Below are 17,915 nucleotides of genomic sequence, written 5' to 3'. Positions count from 1 at the left end.
GGCTTCATAGAGGAAGTGACATCACTGTTCTTTCAGCTGTTCCTGTTCAAGTAAAAATGTGAGAAGTAATTGTGATATCTCTCAAGCAGGCTTACATGTGGCATCTCAATAGAGCCCTAAATATACCCCTTAGTAGCATGTGTCTGACAACAGCTTCTAAAAAATGTGCCTTTTGGGTCAGGTTTGACCCATCATTGAGTTTTCATTACATTAGGGTTAGGGCTAGGGTTAGGATTAGGGTTAGGGATTGTGAAATGTGAAAGCTTTTAGTAAAGTGCCCTAAATTTACAAAACATTAAAAATAAAACTGTTATATCTCAGTCAGGGTCCTCCCCTGGCTAAGGTTCAAATTCACGTTCCATGTGTCTTTTGTTAATTTTTGATTCTTTTTAATGTTGATTATGGGCATCTTTAGTTATTTTTGTTTTTCTTTATTCATACACGCTGTCTATGTTATGTTCCATGTGTTTTTGTGTTTTGGGGTCCCCAAGAGGTGGGGCCACCTGTGAGTGACCGCCATGAACTGCCCTCCACTGAGAGCTCCTGGTGGTTCATTTCGAACGTGCTGGGAGTGGTGAGTTTCTTTGGGCGTTACTGTACTTTGAATGATTTACGGATTATTTAGCCTTCTACTCCATTCCTTTTGGATTCTGTATTGAGACTTTGTTCACTCAGATTGCCTTGTGTTTCAGGCAGTTCCATTTTGCCTTTTGTGCTATATGGTGCTTCATAGTGATTGGGATACATTCTGTGAAGAAGTAATCTTTATAAAATTAAAAGTTTAATGCTTGCCCTAATTACTAGCTTGGGTTTGACAGTGATATCCCTATCTAGTGGGAATTTTGGGAAGTTTTCTTGGAACTTATTGGAATTTATGTGCTTTGGGCCTACTAGTCCACGACAATATCACATGTGTGTAGAGCTGCTACACATTTCGAATACTGAAGTATCCTTCGCGTGAACTGGCTATTGGGATAGATTCTCGCTCCTTCATCCCTAAATTGGATGTGGCAGCTTTAAGAATGTTGTGTTGTGTTATGAAATGATTTAATTGAATACTTTTTACTGATGTGATAAAATAAGAGCACACAGAGACAACAGATAAAGAGTTGGGGAACCTCCCTGTATACTGGATGTGTGTTACAGTAAGAATCAGGCTCAAAATAATTCATAGGAAACATTTGACAATAATGGAGTGAATTCAGTGAGCTTTCATGGAGGTTTTGCAGGAAGTACAATTGGCGGGGAGGAAATGACATTGATTGTAGAAGCCAGGGATGACGTCAGAATTGGGTGGAATGGAACTGAGGTCATCATGCTGAGACCAGAATTGCAGCGATTCAGGGAATGTGGAAGGGAGTCTTCTAGAGTGAAGGGGACAGAGGATTTGTGCGCATTGTGCCAGGTAGCCATGTTTTATTCTTTTGTTTTTCTGTTAATGAGAAGAGAAAGACATTAGGGCTTTAAGCCAATCCTCTAACTTTCGTTTTTTTCATGCACCATCGAGCCCTTTGGCTGTCCAGTATTCGTGCGTGTGTGACACTGATTAGTGGATTTTGCTCGCCATTTATGGTACTTTGTTTGCAATCCATAAAATAATTGTACATGTCATCCCTTCTAAAGTTTAGGATCATCGTTACTACAGGGTAAGAAGGTCAATCAATATTGAGATTGGTTAGGGGTGGAAAAATCCATCATCCTGGGTACCTAAATTAAAGGTGTTGTTATTGGGACACTGCGATGGGTTGGCACCCTGCCCAGGATTGGTTCCCTGCCTTGTGCCCTGTGTTGGCTGGGATTGGCTCCAGCAGACCCCCGTGACCCTGTGTTCGGATTCAGCGGGTTGGAAAATGGATGGATGGATGGATGGATGGTTATTGGGACAAAAAAATACCAATAAGTCAGCATTTGAAGACATTATAAGGGTTAATTAAGCAAATCAAAGTGTGTCATTTAATGATATCATTTTAAACAACATGCTGTGAAGAACTGTGTGTTCTTTTAAGTTCTTTATCTTGATTATTTGCACAAAAAGTTGACAGTATCGTTTTTCCTACTTTTTATAGTGATGAAGACAACGGGTTAAACATTGGGATTTTAGACATTTTTGGCTTCGAGAACTTCAAGCGAAATTCATTTGAGCAGCTTTGCATCAATATTGCTAATGAACAAATTCAGTTCTACTTCAACCAACATATTTTTGCCTGGGAGCAGGTAAGAAATGTGCTTTTTATTGACCAAAAGCAGTGACCTTGGAATTAATTTGTTTCATGGGAGAAACATGCATTTTACCATTTGATTTTATATATACAGTAATATATGTGTACTCTTTTCTACGAGAAATGTTCAAAGAGTATCTGCACTTTTTATATTTTCGTTGGAAATGGTGAAGGAGGGAGGAGCAGTAATTGGACATTAAAAAGTTGGTACGACGCTGGGAAAATTGCATTGCAAACGAAGGTGACTATGTAGAAAAGTGATGTAATTCGTATTTGAAATTCTTAATAAACAGAGATAAAAAAAATGTGTGGAAACTTTTTGAACATCTGTCGTAAATAAGATAAAGCAACTATACTGGCCAGATGGTGGACCAAAGGAAAAAGTAAAACCTGAAATGAATAAATAACCTTTGGGGAGTCTGCTGAGAACAATTTTGAGACAGACAGCCCTCTGAATGCCAGAAGATCTTATGAGTAACGAGCATCAAAAGCAGTCGGCAAAATTGTTGTTCAAGGATCTAATCGTAGTTAATCAATCCTTTCCCCAACTAAAATAATTTAAAGGTTTTGTTTTTGCTTCATTCAAAATCGTGGATGCTATGCAATAAATGCCACCATCTTAAATAGTCTAGGAGACCTGATGACCTCAGATCAAATGTCTGACAGTGAGCATCACTGGCATCCATACAGAAAGAGTAAACAAAATGGTACTGCATAATGAAAATAAAACTCATGTAAAAATAATCATAGTTTAAATCAGGGAAAGCTAGCTTAATGGATCAGCATCTGCATTATCCATGTAGGAAGAATCAACGGCTACAAAGACCTGTCTAGATAGACGAAGATCAACAAGCATCTCCAAGGACTAGCAGACTCGGGTGACCTTGTTGCAGTCCTTATTTTTCTTTGCGCCCTCTCCCACCATAACCTATCATCTATGGATGTTAGATTCGTCAAAAATTTCGATCTTCGGTTTTTGACAGATCTCGATGTTTCAAGGTTCCCCTGATACTGAAAACATCAATATCTCGATGATGGGTGTGTGTCTGCATGTCTGTGTGTCACAGTTTCTTGAGGACGGTCTACAGCTAAAACGGCTGGACAGAGAAATACAAAACTCAAAACTTAAGACTGTGATGAGATGATGATGTGCAGATTAATTTTTGACCCAAATCGTGCAAGAGAAAGAGGAACTCTAGAGGGAACCTCAAATACCGTAATTCTGCAATTAGTTATGAACTCTTCTTGGCAGTTGTTACCCATTTTATGATCAGAAAGATCAGCATCAGAGCGGTAAATAATTATTGAAATGTTATTGAATAGTTTGGGCAACTTGGTTCCTGGGGTGCAAATCCTACTGACACTCACGTCCGAATTTTTTATAATGTCGCAGTCCTGACTGTGAAAACATTTTACATTTAAATTTTCAACTTCTTTCATTGTCCGACTTCCACAAGTCATTCACCCATCATAATCAGACAACTTGAACTCCTGACTTTTGCATAAACTTCGGACGGGGCTGGTGTGTGTATTCCACTGTATATATTTTTTTTCAAAAGTATGGGGAGTTATTGTGTGTTGGGGAGGATAAAAGGTCATTGCTGTTTTCATCTTGGTATACAGAGGACATATATTTCTGTCCTCTGTAATAAGTTCCACACAACACGGAAAGAGGTTTAGGGGCAGCCACCCGTATACTTGAATATGGCTGCCAGATAAAGCAAAGGTTGTGGTTCAATGATACAGATCTTAGTCCAGAACAAGAACAAATCAAACAAAACCACCATGTTTGCCTATAGTGGGAAACGATGTCATCAGACAGGAACCGGAAGTGAAGTCCTCAGAGCCAGGACCAGAAGTGACTTAGCCGATATCGGAAATGACGTCCTCGGGCCCAGAACCGGAAGTGTTGTCTTTGGCCCAGAACCAGAAGTGTCGTCATCGGACCCAAGCAGAATTTCCCGTGATCGGTCTGTCAATGAAGAAGAGCAAGGATTAGTGCACTCTGTCATCCCCTGGTTTGGTGAGGAATTACTGTCTTTTGAGCCTTTTAGCTGCCCCCCATGTGCACATGTGTGATACCTGATTTCCTGAAATTGCCTTATAACTGTCTTTTTTGATATACTGCATATATTCATTTGACTGTTTAGAGCTGATTATATCAAAAGGGGGCATAAAGCAGGAAGCATCAGGGGTTTGATATTGGCCTATCCCTATGTAAGCCGCCTTACAGTTTAGGATGGTGAGCGGTAGCGATCGACCCATTTCAGCATATCGGGTCTGATGCATTACACACTACCATAGCTAACAGAATATTCTTCAGTCCCTGTGACCCTGATATGGGTACATATGGGTAGATAATGTTAAGAGGGATAATGTGGGTCAGAAATGACTCTGTTGCTTTGGCCTATAAAATAGAAACTTGTTCATTCAGTTCCTACCATTTACTAACAACAGAATCTCAATTGCATTGCTAACCTTGTTCAGTCTCAATGCTCATTCCCTTCAGTGCTAACTTGGAGATAGTCGCACTTAGCAATTGTGATTTGTAATAATAATAATAACACATTTTAATTATTCATAGGCCCCTTTCTAAACACTCAAGAACACCGAGCAATAGATAAGAATCACATTATGACCAAAAATACAAAGAAATATAAGCAGTTGTAATCAACGAAAAAAAGCAGTCGTAAACAGATGAGTTTTAAGTTTAGATTTGAAAAGTGAAAATTAATCAATATTTCTAAGTCTGGATGGTAGTGTGTTCCAGAATCTGTGGAGCAGAGCATTCAGTAGTGGTATAACGGGTGAAGGGGACAGTCAAGTGAATGGAGGAAGACGATCTAAGGGTGCAGGAGCAACATGAAAGAGGTGGGACAGATATGGAGTGGCAAGGTTGTGGATAGCTTTAAATGTTAAGAGGAGAATTTTGAAGTCAATGCGGAACTTAACCGGAAGCCAGTGAAGCTGCTGCAAGACGGGAGTGATATGGTGAGTAGAGGGAGTTCTAGTAATGATGAGGGCAGCTGAATTCTGGACCAGGTGAAGCTTATAAAGAGATTTGCGAGAAAGACCAAAGAAAAGGGAATTGCAATAATCCAGACAAGAAGTGACAAGGCTATGAATAAGGATAGCAGTGGTGTGGAGAGTGAGGGATGGGCGAATACGATTAATGTTACGCAAGTGGAAATACGCCATCCGGGAGATGTTATTGATGTGGGACTGAAAGGATAAAGTACTGTGAAGGATGACACCCAGACTCTTAATTCCTCTGTCTCCCCTTCCATTCAGGTTATCAATAACACACACACAGACACGCAAGCCGGCGACCACACAAAGTAAAAATAATGTGGTCTGCAGGCCTGGTCGACTCTCTGGAACATGGTGGCCAAAAACTTTGAGGCCCGTTCACAGTATTCACAAATAAGCAGAGTAGAGGTCAGCATTCATTGTCCAAGCGCAGCACTTCCACGCTTTGGGAAACAATGGAGTCGTCCTGCAGGCAGGCTCACGGCAAAACACTGCAAGCAAAAAGGAGCTAGTCCATCCAAATGAGGCAAAATTTGCTGTTTTTCCTCTTTGCCAGAGGAGCTGCCAGGCTTTCCCTTGGTCACCTGGAGCGCTATCCGGAGTATACAGTATCTCTTCACAGGCTAGCTAAGCTAGTTAGCCTGTAATGCTAATCTGAACTACACCACTTCTTCGACGACAGCTTCTTATTGTCTTGTCGTCCAAGACAACAGAAAAGGAAACTGTAATAATCCAGACGAGAAGTGACAAGGCTGTGAACAAGGATAGCAGTGGTGTGGCAGGTTGGGATATGCAGACGGGGAGATGTTATTGACGTGGGACTGAAAGGATTAAGTACTGTCAAGGATGACACCCAGACTCTTGACCTGTGGAGAAGGGGAGACAGAGGAATTATCAATAACAAATGAAAAATTATCGGTTTTGGATAATGTTGATTTTGTACCAATGAGGAGAACCTCAGTTTTGTGACTGTTTAATTTCAGAAAATTTGAGGTGAACCAGGAGTCAGGAGTCAGTGAAACAGCTACCTGTGAAGTACCGATCCATACATCCTTTTATTTTCAATCTATTTCATAGACATTAGTAGAGGTAGACGGGATGGGACAGGACGGGTTCTGACTCCAGTGGGATACCCTCATTCACACTCACACTCCCTCATCAACAGAACACAAACCATTGAGATTTTGGAGGGCAACGAGATTCTAAGAAAAACCCGAATACAGACAATGACCACCTGAGAGATTTAAACCCAGCACTCTGAAGTTTTGAGGCAGCAGTTCTTACCACTGACAAAATTAAATGTATTTTATTTAAGTCATTTTCATGGGCTCCTACTTCGAATACACCTGGAACATAAATTTAAGAACTAGGCATCCAGTCCTGACAAAGTCACAAAAACTAATCTCACATCTATTATGATAGAGCATGTAGAGGCCATGATAAGGAAAGAATGCCATCCTATAGTACATCTGTTCCACTAGCAGCGCGAATCTAACAGGTCACCCCTTTATGTAATTGGAAAATCATTGTCTGTAAAATGTCTGAGTGATTGCTTCCGTTACCGTAGTACTCCGTAGGACAAGGACTTTCACACAGCTTTACAAGGGGAGGTTTTAGTGAAAAACTAACTCTCTGACATAATGGAGGTCCAATGCAAGCCCCTTTTAAGGTAGCACTGCATTACATTTGCTGGCCCTAATGGCACTGAGTTATAATTAAGAAGCACACAGACATCTTCCTTTATTGTAAATCAGGTAAAAGGCTTGAAAAGTTAGGGAACTCAGCACCTTAGTGCACCTTACATGTAGTGTACAGTACATTTTAACTCAAAAGCAAAGAGATTAGAAAAATGAAGAAGAAGAGAAACTGGGATACAGTGAGTTCATAAAGTTTTCAGATCCCACTGAAGACTTGGAATTTGCTAGACAAATTGGTCCATGAACTAAAAATGGTTATTGTGAAGCCCAGGGCACATGCAGCCACCATAACCCTGACACAGACAGGCAGGACACAAGTTTAGCACACAAGACACACTTTTATTTACATAGTCCAGCACAGTGCACAAACCAACAGCACAGTCCCTTCATCGCCGCCTTCAGTCCTCCACACAGGCTTTGTCCTCTTCCTCCCGACTCTGGCCATTGACTCCTGGTGACTGGCCCCTTTTTATAGGCCACAACTTCCAGGTGTGGCAGAATTGCTGGGCCATGCAAATGTCCATGCACCCCAACAGGGTTGAGCTTCTATGCTCATGACCCATGGCCCCGCTGGAAACCAAGGGGGCTGCCCTCTATTGGTCCTGGAGAGAAACGGTCTTGAAAATACTCTTTCATAATCAGGGTGACCTGGCCGGGTAAAGGCCCCAGCTGTCTGCCACATTATGTACAGTATGAACACACACAAGCAGGAAAGAACTGCCAGTGTTGAGTCAAATTAAGTCTCAGGTTGGTGGACTTTCCTTTCCTTACGGTGTAAGGTTTCCATACATACCCAGAACTAAAAGATATTGGCTTCCCAGTTGACTGCTTGTCAGGTCATGCTAGTAATTTTGGCAGAACATCAGTTGTCATAGTTTATGGTCAGAACTATGAGGGTATCTGATCACTTGTGAAGCCCTCACTTGTGTTCTTCAATAATGGAATAATCAGTAGAAAATGCTTGACGACCCAGTGGTTAGCCAAACACAGATAGATAGATAGATAGATAGATAGATAGATAGATAGATAGATAGATAGATAGATAGATAGATAGATAGATAGATAGATAGATAGATAGATAGATAGAAAAGGCACTATATAATAGATAGATAGATAGATAGATAGATAGATAGATAGATAGATAGATAGATAGATAGATAGATAGATAGATAGATAGATAGATAGATAGATAAGTCACTATACAGTACACCCCCAAAATTTGCGGGGGTTACATTCCTAGAGCACCTGCGAATTGTGAAAAACCGCGACTTTTGGATGTGGTTAAAAAATGCCTTTTAAACGCCTATTTTTATAGTTTCAACCCTAAATACAGTATGCCCCCAAAGCACTTTAATTTTGTTGCAAACTCAGCTTAATATATTAATATATTACCTAAAAAAATTACCTTAATACATGACCTAAAAACAGAATGTAAAAGGTAAACCCGTCTACTGTACAGTACTGTACTGCTATGTCTACCGCGGTGCTAGAATGTAAAATACCAATGTTACCGCTATACGTACTGTAATTCATGCAAGTGCGTTATCTTTGGTATGTGCTGTAGTTTTCTTTGTTATAAGCAGAGTAAATACATAATAAATTTATTTAATTAAAATACAGTAAAATGTTTTTTTTTTTTTTTAAAAAATACAGTAAAATGTCCCTCCTTTAACCGCCACCTTATCGTGGTGGAGGGGTTTGCGTGTCCCAATGATCCTAGGAGCTCTGTTGTCCGGGGCTTTATGCCCCTGGTAGGGCCACCCAAGGCAAACTGGTCCTAGGTGAGGGATGAGACAAAGAGCGGTTCAAACCTTCTATGATGAATGAAAACTTTGGACGCCGTTTTCCCTTGCCCGGACGCGGGTCACCGGGGCCCCACTCTGGAGCCAGGCCTGGAGGTGGGGCTCGATGGCGAGCGCCTGGTGGCCGGGCCTGCACCCATGGGGCTCGGCCGGGCACAGCCCGAAGAGGCAACGTGGGTCCCCCTTCCCATGGGCTCACCACCTATGGGAGGGGCCAAGGAGGTCGGGTGCAGTGTGAGTTGGGTGGTGGCCGAAGGCGGGGACCTTGGCGGTCCGATCCTCGGCTACAGAAGCTGGCTCTTGGGACGTGGAATGTCACCTCTCTGAAGGGGAAGGAGCCTGAGCTAGTGTGCGAAGTTGAGAGGTTCCAGCTAGATATAGTCGGACTCACCTCGACGCACAGCTTGGACTCTGGAACCAATCTCCTTGAGAGGGGCTGGACTCTGTACCACTCTGGAGTTGCCCCCGGTGAGAGGCGCCGAGCGGGTGTGGGTATACTTATTGCCCCCCAACTTGGAGCCTGTACATTGGGGTTTACCCCGGTGGACGAGAGGGTAGCCTCCCTTCGCCTTCGGGTGGGGGGACGGGTCCTAACTGTTGTTTGTGCGTATGCACCGAACAGCAGTTCGGAGTACCCACCCTTTTTGGAGTCCCTGGAGGGGGTGCTAGAGGGCATACCTTCTGGGGACTCCCTCGTTCTGCTGGGAGACTTCAATGCTCACGTGGGCAATGACAGTGAGACCTGGAAGGGCGTGATTGGGAGGAATGGCCCCCCCGATCTAAACCCGAGCGGTGTTTTGTTATTGGACTTCTGTGCTCGTCACGGATTGTCCATAACGAACACCATGTTCAAGCATAGGGGTGTTCATATGTGCACTTGGCACCAGGACACCCTAGGCCTCAGTTCGATGATCGACTTTGTGGTCGTGTCGTCTGACTTGCGGCCACATGTTTTGGACACTCGGGTGAAGAGAGGGGCGGAGCTGTCAACTGATCACCACCTGGTGGTGAGTTGGCTTCGATGGTGGGGGAGGATGCCGGTCAGGCGTGGTAGGCCCAAACGTGTTGTGAGGGTCTGCTGGGAACGTCTGGCAGAGCCCCCTGTCAGAAGTAGCTTCAACTCCCACCTCCGGCAGAACTTCGACCATGTCCCGAGGGAGGTGGGGGACATCGAGTCCGAATGGGCCATGTTCCGTGCCTCTATTGTTGAGGCGGCTGACCGGAGCTGTGGCCGTAAGGTGGTCGGTGCCTGTCGTGGCGGCAATCCCCGAACCCGTTGGTGGACACCGGTGGTGAAGGATGCCGTCAAGCTGAAGAAGGAGTCCTACAGGACCCTTTTGTCCTGTGGGACCCTGGAGGCAGCTGATAGGTACCGGCAGGCCAAGCGGAATGCGGCTTTGGTGGTTGCTGAGGCAAAAACTCGGGCGTGGGAGGAGTTTGGGGAGGCCATGGAGAACGACTTTCGGACGGCTTCGAGGAGATTCTGGTCCACCATCCGGCGTCTCAGGAAGGGGAAGCAGTGCAGTGTCAACACTGTATATGGTGGGGATGGTGCGCTGCTGACCTCGACTCGGGACGTTGTGGGTCGGTGGGGGGAATACTTCGAAGACCTCCTCAATCCCATTAACATGCCTTCCAATGAGGAAGCAGAGCCTGGGGACTCAGAGGTGGGCTCCCCCATCTCTGGGACTGAGGTCACCGAGGTGGTCAAAAAACTCCTTGGTGGCAGGGCCCCGGGGGTGGATGAGATACGCCCGGAGTTCCTCAAGGCTCTGGATGTTGTAGGACTGTCTTGGTTGACACGCCTCTGCAACATCGCATGGACATCAGGGACAGTGCCTCTGGATTGGCAGACTGGGGTGGTGGTCCCCCTCTTTAAGAAGGGGGACCGGAGGGTGTGTTCCAACTACAGAGGGATCACACTCCTCAGCCTCCCTGGAAAAGTTTATTCAGGGGTCCTGGAGAGGAGGGTCCGTCGGATAGTCGAGCCTCGGATTCAGGAGGAACAGTGTGGTTTTCGTCCTGGTCGCGGAACAGTGGACCAGCTCTATACCCTTAGCAGGGTCCTGGAGGGTGCATGGGAGTTTGCCCAACCAGTCTACATGTGTTTTGTGGACTTGGAAAAGGCATTCGACCGTGTCCCTCGGGGAATCCTGTGGGGGGTACTCCGAGAGTATGGGGTACCGGCCCCCCTGATAAGGGCTGTTCGGTCCCTGTACGATCGGTGCCAGAGCTTGGTCCGCATTGCCGGCAGTAAGTCGAACCCGTTTCCAGTGAGAGTTGGACTCCGCCAGGGCTGCCCTTTGTCACCGATTCTGTTCATAACTTTTATGGACAGAATTTCTAGGCGCAGCCAGGGCGTTGAGGGGGTCCGGTTTGGTGGGCTCAGGATTGGGTCACTGCTTTTTGCAGATGATGTTGTCCTGTTTGCTTCATCAGGCCGTGATCTTCAGCTCTCTCTGGATCGGTTCGCAGCCGAGTGTGAAGCGGCTGGAATGAGAATCAGTACCTCCAAATCCGAGACCATGGTCCTCAGCCAGAAAAGGGTGCCCTCTCAGGGTTGGTAGCGAGATCCTGCTTCAAGTGGAGGAGTTCAAGTATCTCGGGATCTTGTTCACGAGTGAGGGAAGAATGGAGTGTGAGATCGACAGGCGGATCGGTGCGGCATCCGCAGTAATGCGGGCGCTGCATCGGTCTGTCGTGGTGAAAAAGGAGCTGAGCCGCAAGGCGAAGCTCTCAATTTACCAGTCAATCTATGTTCCTACCCTCACCTATGGTCATGAACTATGGGTAGTGACCGAAAGAACGAGATCGCGAATACAAGCGGCTGAAATGAGTTTCCTCCGCAGGGTGTCTGGGCTTTCCCTTAAAGATAGGGTGAGAAGCTCAGTCATCCGGGAGGGGCTCAGAGTAGAGCCGCTGCTCCTCCGCATCGAGAGGAGTCAGATGAGGTGGCTCGGGCATCTGATCAGGATGCCTTCTGGACGCCTCCCTGGTGAGGTGTTCCAGGCACGTCCAACCGGGAGGAGGCCCCGGGGAAGACCCAGGACACGCTGGAGGGACTATGTCTCTCGACTGGCCTGGGAACGCCTTGGGATTCTCCCGGAAGAGCTAGAAGAAGTGGCCGGAGAGAGGGAAGTCTGGGCATCTCTGCTCAAGCTGCTGCCCCCGCGACCCGACCTCGGATAAGCGGGAGACAATGGATGGATGGATGGATGGACAGTAAAATGTACGGGTACTCACCAATGATGAATTATATTGATGATGATGATGAAGTAGCTGTGCAGTACGATGCACAGGATTTAAAACTGCTCGGGTGGCGTCTCTTCTTCAGGCGCTTCAGGAGGAGTTGTATCTTTTGACGGGTCTTCTTCTGGTGGGGTTTCTTGCTGGCTTTTCTTTATAGGTTTCAGGAACATTGTGATGGGAAGTTACTACATTGTCTCCTGTAGCGAACTGCTGGTACAATTGTAACGGCCGACCCCTTTACCCAGCTGGCAGCTACACTCCCAAGACCTGTGGCTTGGATGATTTACTGAGAAATAATCTTACTAACAAGCCGTACTTCTTACCAATTAAACTTTTCCCCCCACAATCGAAGGTGAAAAATATAAGCACACAAAACAGGATGTAAAATTTAAACGGATTAAATGTATTAAGTAAAATAAGACATGCAAAAAATAGAAACATATATAAATATATAAATATCCCTCCTCCCCAGCAATGACAAGACACCACCAAATATATATATATACACAACAAAAACCCTCCCTTGTCCCTGTAACAAATAAACACACAACACGAATAACAACAATGAATGATAAACTGAAAATGAATGAGAACGTGAGTCCGGTAATAAAGAAACTGTCCTGAAAGCGGATGACTGAATTAGTGATATTGTGTTGTTTGATTCTCCCCGGAAAAAATGGAACAGCCTCACCGTGAATCCTCGTGTGTGTGGTGGATGATTAAGTCCTACCCCGGGGTCTCTCATGGTGAGGTCCTTGAAGTAAATCCGGCTGATGGAAAAACAAACTGGATGGCTAAGCGCGATATGGAAAACAACAGGTACAGTGTGGTCGTGATTGTGAAAAAAAAATCTCCTTCTCTCCTCTCTTCTTCCTTCTCCTCCTGCTGGCTTAAATAATCCTGTGACGGCTGTGTTTGATTAATTGTAAACAGGTGTTTTCCAGGTTTGTGGCTGTGGTCTCCTTCCATCATCCGTCCCCCTTTACGGGGACGGCATAAACTGGTACACAAACAGTAAACGGGACAATGAAACGAGACGCACTCAGAACTGACATTTAACACTAACTATGTGGCCCCGCTACTCAATTTCCGTGCTTTCTCACGGATGATGTTACCGTGCAAGGAAATGTTCTTCCTGCAGTCGGTGATCAGTGCCAAGGCAGATTCCATCCTGACGATATTTCTATTCCTTACGGTCGTTACCTTTTTGGCACTATCACAGAAAGTTACAGATATGGTACTCCAGATCGCTGCTTCGTTCTTCTTTTTGTAGCATACGGTGCTTTCATTAATGCCATAGTGGCATGCTACTGCAGCATAACTTTTTAGTTCCCGGAGCAAATCTAGTAGTTCAACCTTCTCCTGGAGTGTTTTAAACTTCTTCTGGCGCTTAGGCTCAGTTCCAGAAGCCTTAGAAGGTGCAGGGCGATTGCAACAACATCTTGTGCGTTTGAAAATAACAAAACAATAACAAAATGGAAAACACGAGGACACTCAGCTAGAGATGTGTCACAGAGCAGCAGTCAATCAGCAGCAAGGAGAAATGAATAACACTCTCGAATTGGCTACTTTCACCATCCCACACCGCGTTTCCCTCAGCGGTTGCTTCCTATTCTCTCTACAGCACAGTGTTGCCACGAAAAAAGCCATAAAAAATTGCGGAGGATATTTGCGCTTTCCGCTAACAATTAATAGTTAGGTTCTAAGAAAAAATCCGCGAACAACTGAGTCCATGAACCCTGAACCGCGACTTTGCGGGGGTCTACTGTATAAACACATATAGTATAACACCATGTTTCTTGGATAGCAGAGAGCTGCTGCTGTCAATTAGAACCCTGTAGCTGGCAGGTCAGACCTGCTCTGATTGTCCCACAGGTTTATATTTCAAGTCATTAGTATTTAGAAAGAGCAGGTCCAGCTTGTAGTGTCCATGAATGAGACATGCCTAATAGACACTCAAATTCCTTGTTTGAAGTTACCAGAATTCAGAATGATTTATCATTAAGATGTTAGTACAGAACGAATCATTTTTGTTGCAGAGTCGGCCAGGATGATGTAACTTAACTTTCCTGGGCAGTGACATGGACAAATTCAAGTTGCAGTTCAATGTCTGGAACACATCTACTAGATTTAGTTGTACTATGCTCCCTTTTTCATGAACTTTCTGTAGCTCACAATGAGATGTGACAGTTCAAACATCTTGTGTGAAAGCTATCAAACATTTCTCATTCTATGAATTCAGACCAGGGCTGAATCCTTCCCACCTTTCTTTTCTCCTCACTCTGGATCTTCGCTTCTTCCATCTCCAGACATCCTTGTAGCTTTTATCTTTGCTTCTGATTATTTGCCCTTTCACCCTTTTCATCTTTGGACGAGCAGCTCTTCCGATTGGGCTTAACAGAGCTCTTTAGGCGGCGATAATCACAGTTCTACCGGTTGAATATGAGAGACTTTCATATTTTACAGAGTCTCTTATTTTCCCAGATGTGACAGACATAGGCAGCCATCAGATCTTTTACGCTCACCGTGTGACGTTACTCAAGTTTGTAGCTTGTCTGAGAGGCAGTAGAGGTAGACCGGTGTGCAGGTCTGAATTGACAGCAGCATCTCTTCAGTTTAATTTAAAAATTCATTCAAAAATGTATGGTAAACAAGCCAGAGGCGAAATCTTAAAATTACAAATTAATAATATTAATTAATTCCATTAAAAAAACATTATTAATTCTAAATAAAGAAAAGAGAAACAGTGCTCCTGTAAAGGCTGCCACATGGTGAGGTGCCCAGAAGTAATAATACAAGGGACCTTCAAAACGTTTCCGCACTTTTATATTTTAGTTGGAAAAGGTGAAGACTGGAGGAGTAGTAACGTGTCTGAGAGTGTCATGTTAGGTTAGGTTTAGGTTAGGTTTATGTTTATTTGTCATATATAGGTTAATACAGGGTCAACATACAATGAAATATGTATGACGAGAAAAACAAGTCACTCAGCCTAGATCCAATAAAGCTAAAAAATAATTTAAAAAAATTACAAGTTAAAAATAGACAAGCCATATAAACTAAAATGTGTACGTTTTAAAAGAAGTTAAAGAGCAATATGAGTTGAATGAGCAGCAAGTACAAATGACAGTTATTGCACAGATAATGTTTTAGAAGTACAGATGCATATTTCATAAAGTGCAGATGCATGTTCCAGTCAGTATTCAGAGTGTGTGCAGGTACAGTTTGTGTGTGAGTAGTGCAATGTAGATGTAATGTAAGTGTTCAGGTGTTGCTGTTGAGGAGTCGAATGGCCTGGTGGTAAAAACTGTTCTTAAGTCTTGTAGTCCGAGCAGCCAGACTCCTGTATTGTCTGCCAGACGGTAACAAGGAGAACAGCTGGCGTGCGGGATAACTGTGGTCCTTTATGATGCTGCTTGTCTTACGCAAGCACCGATGGAGGTAAATGTCTTCAATGGCAGGGAGACTCTTGCCCGTGATGTGCTCTGCTGCCTTCACCACTCTCTGTAGTGATTTCCGGCTGCTGGCAGAGCAGCTCCCATACCAGACGGTAATGCAGCCTGTCAGCAGACTCTCGACCACACTCCTGTAAAAGGTGATGTTGGCATTTATGCCAAACTTCCTCAGCCTCCTCAGGAAGTAGAGCCGCTGGCGAGCTTTCTTAACCACAGTGTCTATGTGAAGGGTCCACGAGAGATCCTCGGTGATGTTTAATCCAAGGAACTTGAAGCTGTTAACTCTTTCAACTTCTACGCCGCTGATGTAGACGGCCTGGTGTTCTCTGCCTTGTTGTTTCCGATAGTCCACGATCATCTCCTTGGTTTTGCTGACGTTAAGAGACAAGTTGTTATCCAGGCACCAATTACTCAATGCCAGCACCTCTGTCTGGCAAGCCGGCTGCCCTTGCAGTTTAGTATCAGAGTTGTCACCCTGTGGTGAAGATGGCTGCTAAACTTATACATTTCCCCACAAAGGAACAGTGTTCTGTCATATGCTTTTTGTGGGCAGAAGGTGTCCCAGGAGCACAAATTCATACTCCGCATGTGTGCTCAGTATGGAGATGAAGTTCTCTCTTGTAGTGTCGTCTAGGAGTGGATTGAAATGTTTGAAAATGGCCGTACTAGTGTGACGGATGCAGAACGCTCCGGACGTCCAGCTACAGCCATGACAACATTTTCATGTGATGATGATGTGAAAGCAGCGGTGCATCAGTGGCTATGTGCTCAACCAAAGACATTTTTTGCTAATGGCATTAAAAAGTTGGTACAACGCTGGGAAAATTGCATCACAAAGGAAGGTGACTATGTCAAAAAGTGTTGTCATTTGTTTTTGAAATTCTTAATAATAAATAAATAAAAACGTAAAACTTCAAAATGAAAACAGTTAAAAGTAAGTTTTTGAATAAATAATCGTGAGATCTTAAAAGCAATAAAACAAGGATAAAAAAGAGTGTTAAAAAGCCCTAAAATTCAAAACTAATTTTACCGGTTATTAGAGAAACCTACAAGTACTAGTGCATACTAGGGTTATTCAAGTTTAAAAGTAGGGTTCTAAGGGTACTATTTTAAGATTAGGGACTCTAAAAACACTAAAAAGAGAAAGTCAATCTTAAAATTAGGCACCCAATCTGAATCTTAACATCAGGGACTCTTAGGTAACCCGGCCTTACCTCCACTAACCTAAAGTTAAGGGTTTGTGGTTGGGGTAGGCCAGTCTAAAATCTAGAAATCCATGAGTCAGGCAACTGGTTAGCAGACTCCAAAGTCAAGTAATAAGGGTTGTCCCTGTCCCTTTCTAAATTGAACTGAAATTCTTAATAAATAGAGTTAAACAAAAAGTATGAAAACCTCGTAATAATAATAATACGTTTTATGTATGTAGCACCTTTCCCACGTTCTTGACCCCTGTGTGAGAGTGTAGGTACGTATGCAGGTATCTGTATGTGGATGAGTACACGAGTGGACCCTGAGATGGCTTGCCGTTTTGTCCTGGCCTATGTCCTTCACCCAGTGCTGCTGAGACAGGCTAGAGGCCCCCCAAAGCCCTGCATTGGATTAAGTGCTTTTGAGGAGAACATATTCTGCAGCTTGTTGTGCTTTTAAATAAGAAGCTGTGTCATTTTTTTACATTACTTATTATCGTTCTTTTGTTGGTCTGATCTTGAATTTTGAAATGAATTTAATGCATAGGCAAGGTGGGCTTCAGGCAGGAAGAATTGAGGGAAGAAGGGTGTCTATTCGCTCGGGTTTGTCCATTTTTTATTCATATAATTTAAACCGTTGTTGATAACTGTGTGCTTACATGCTATGGGATCTTTGAAGTGCAGCTTTTTACAGTATACTGCTGATAAAAACCACACAATAAATCTTACTATACAGTAATGTATTATAGTATATCTCACGTTCTCCATAACACTTGTTCTTTTATCTGCCATTGTTTTATGCGTCTGCTATACGAGACATTTTTCTGGGATACTTTGAATTCATAAATCTGCTATGTATCACTGCTATTTCCATTTACTTTAATGTGCATCATCGATTCTTTTCGAATAGATTTAATGGAACAAGATTACTAATTCTGTGCAACTTTGTAAATAATAATTATACAGTTCAATTGTGTTCTCATTCATATCATGCATCACAGGATATTTAAATTTCTTGATATGCGAATTTTCTTCAGATTCCCTAAATCATTCTCAAGATCTCTGTGATCTTCTAACACTTACACCATGTGGGCAAGCACTATTGTGACCACAAGGGGACGCCACTAAGCCCCAAACCCAAGACTCAGTAATCTCCAACATGTTGTTATGATAGAATAAAGGATATTTATTCACACACAACAACTTTTTTACAATCACCTCTCCAAATGTAGCCACAACTATACGAGGGACGTTCAAAAAGTTTACGCACTTTTTTAAA

General features: G+C 43.7%; 1 protein-coding gene across 1 annotated transcript in view; it reads left to right on the top strand.

Annotated features, from left to right (window-relative positions):
* The window catches only part of myo3a (myosin IIIA), a 458,747-nt gene that overhangs the window by 294,794 nt on the left and 146,038 nt on the right, over window positions 1-17,915 (top strand). The window contains exon 19 of the mRNA XM_051929020.1: window positions 2,067-2,214. Within this exon, the coding sequence (XP_051784980.1) occupies window positions 2,067-2,214 (148 nt within the window). The remainder of the gene's footprint in view (window positions 1-2,066; window positions 2,215-17,915) is intronic.

Source organism: Erpetoichthys calabaricus, chromosome 6 (genome assembly GCF_900747795.2).
Source record: "Erpetoichthys calabaricus chromosome 6, fErpCal1.3, whole genome shotgun sequence".
In the NCBI taxonomy this organism is placed as follows: Eukaryota; Metazoa; Chordata; class Cladistia; order Polypteriformes; family Polypteridae; genus Erpetoichthys; species Erpetoichthys calabaricus.
Note: the sequence above shows the minus strand (reverse complement) of the source record. Positions and strands in the feature narration are given on the sequence as shown.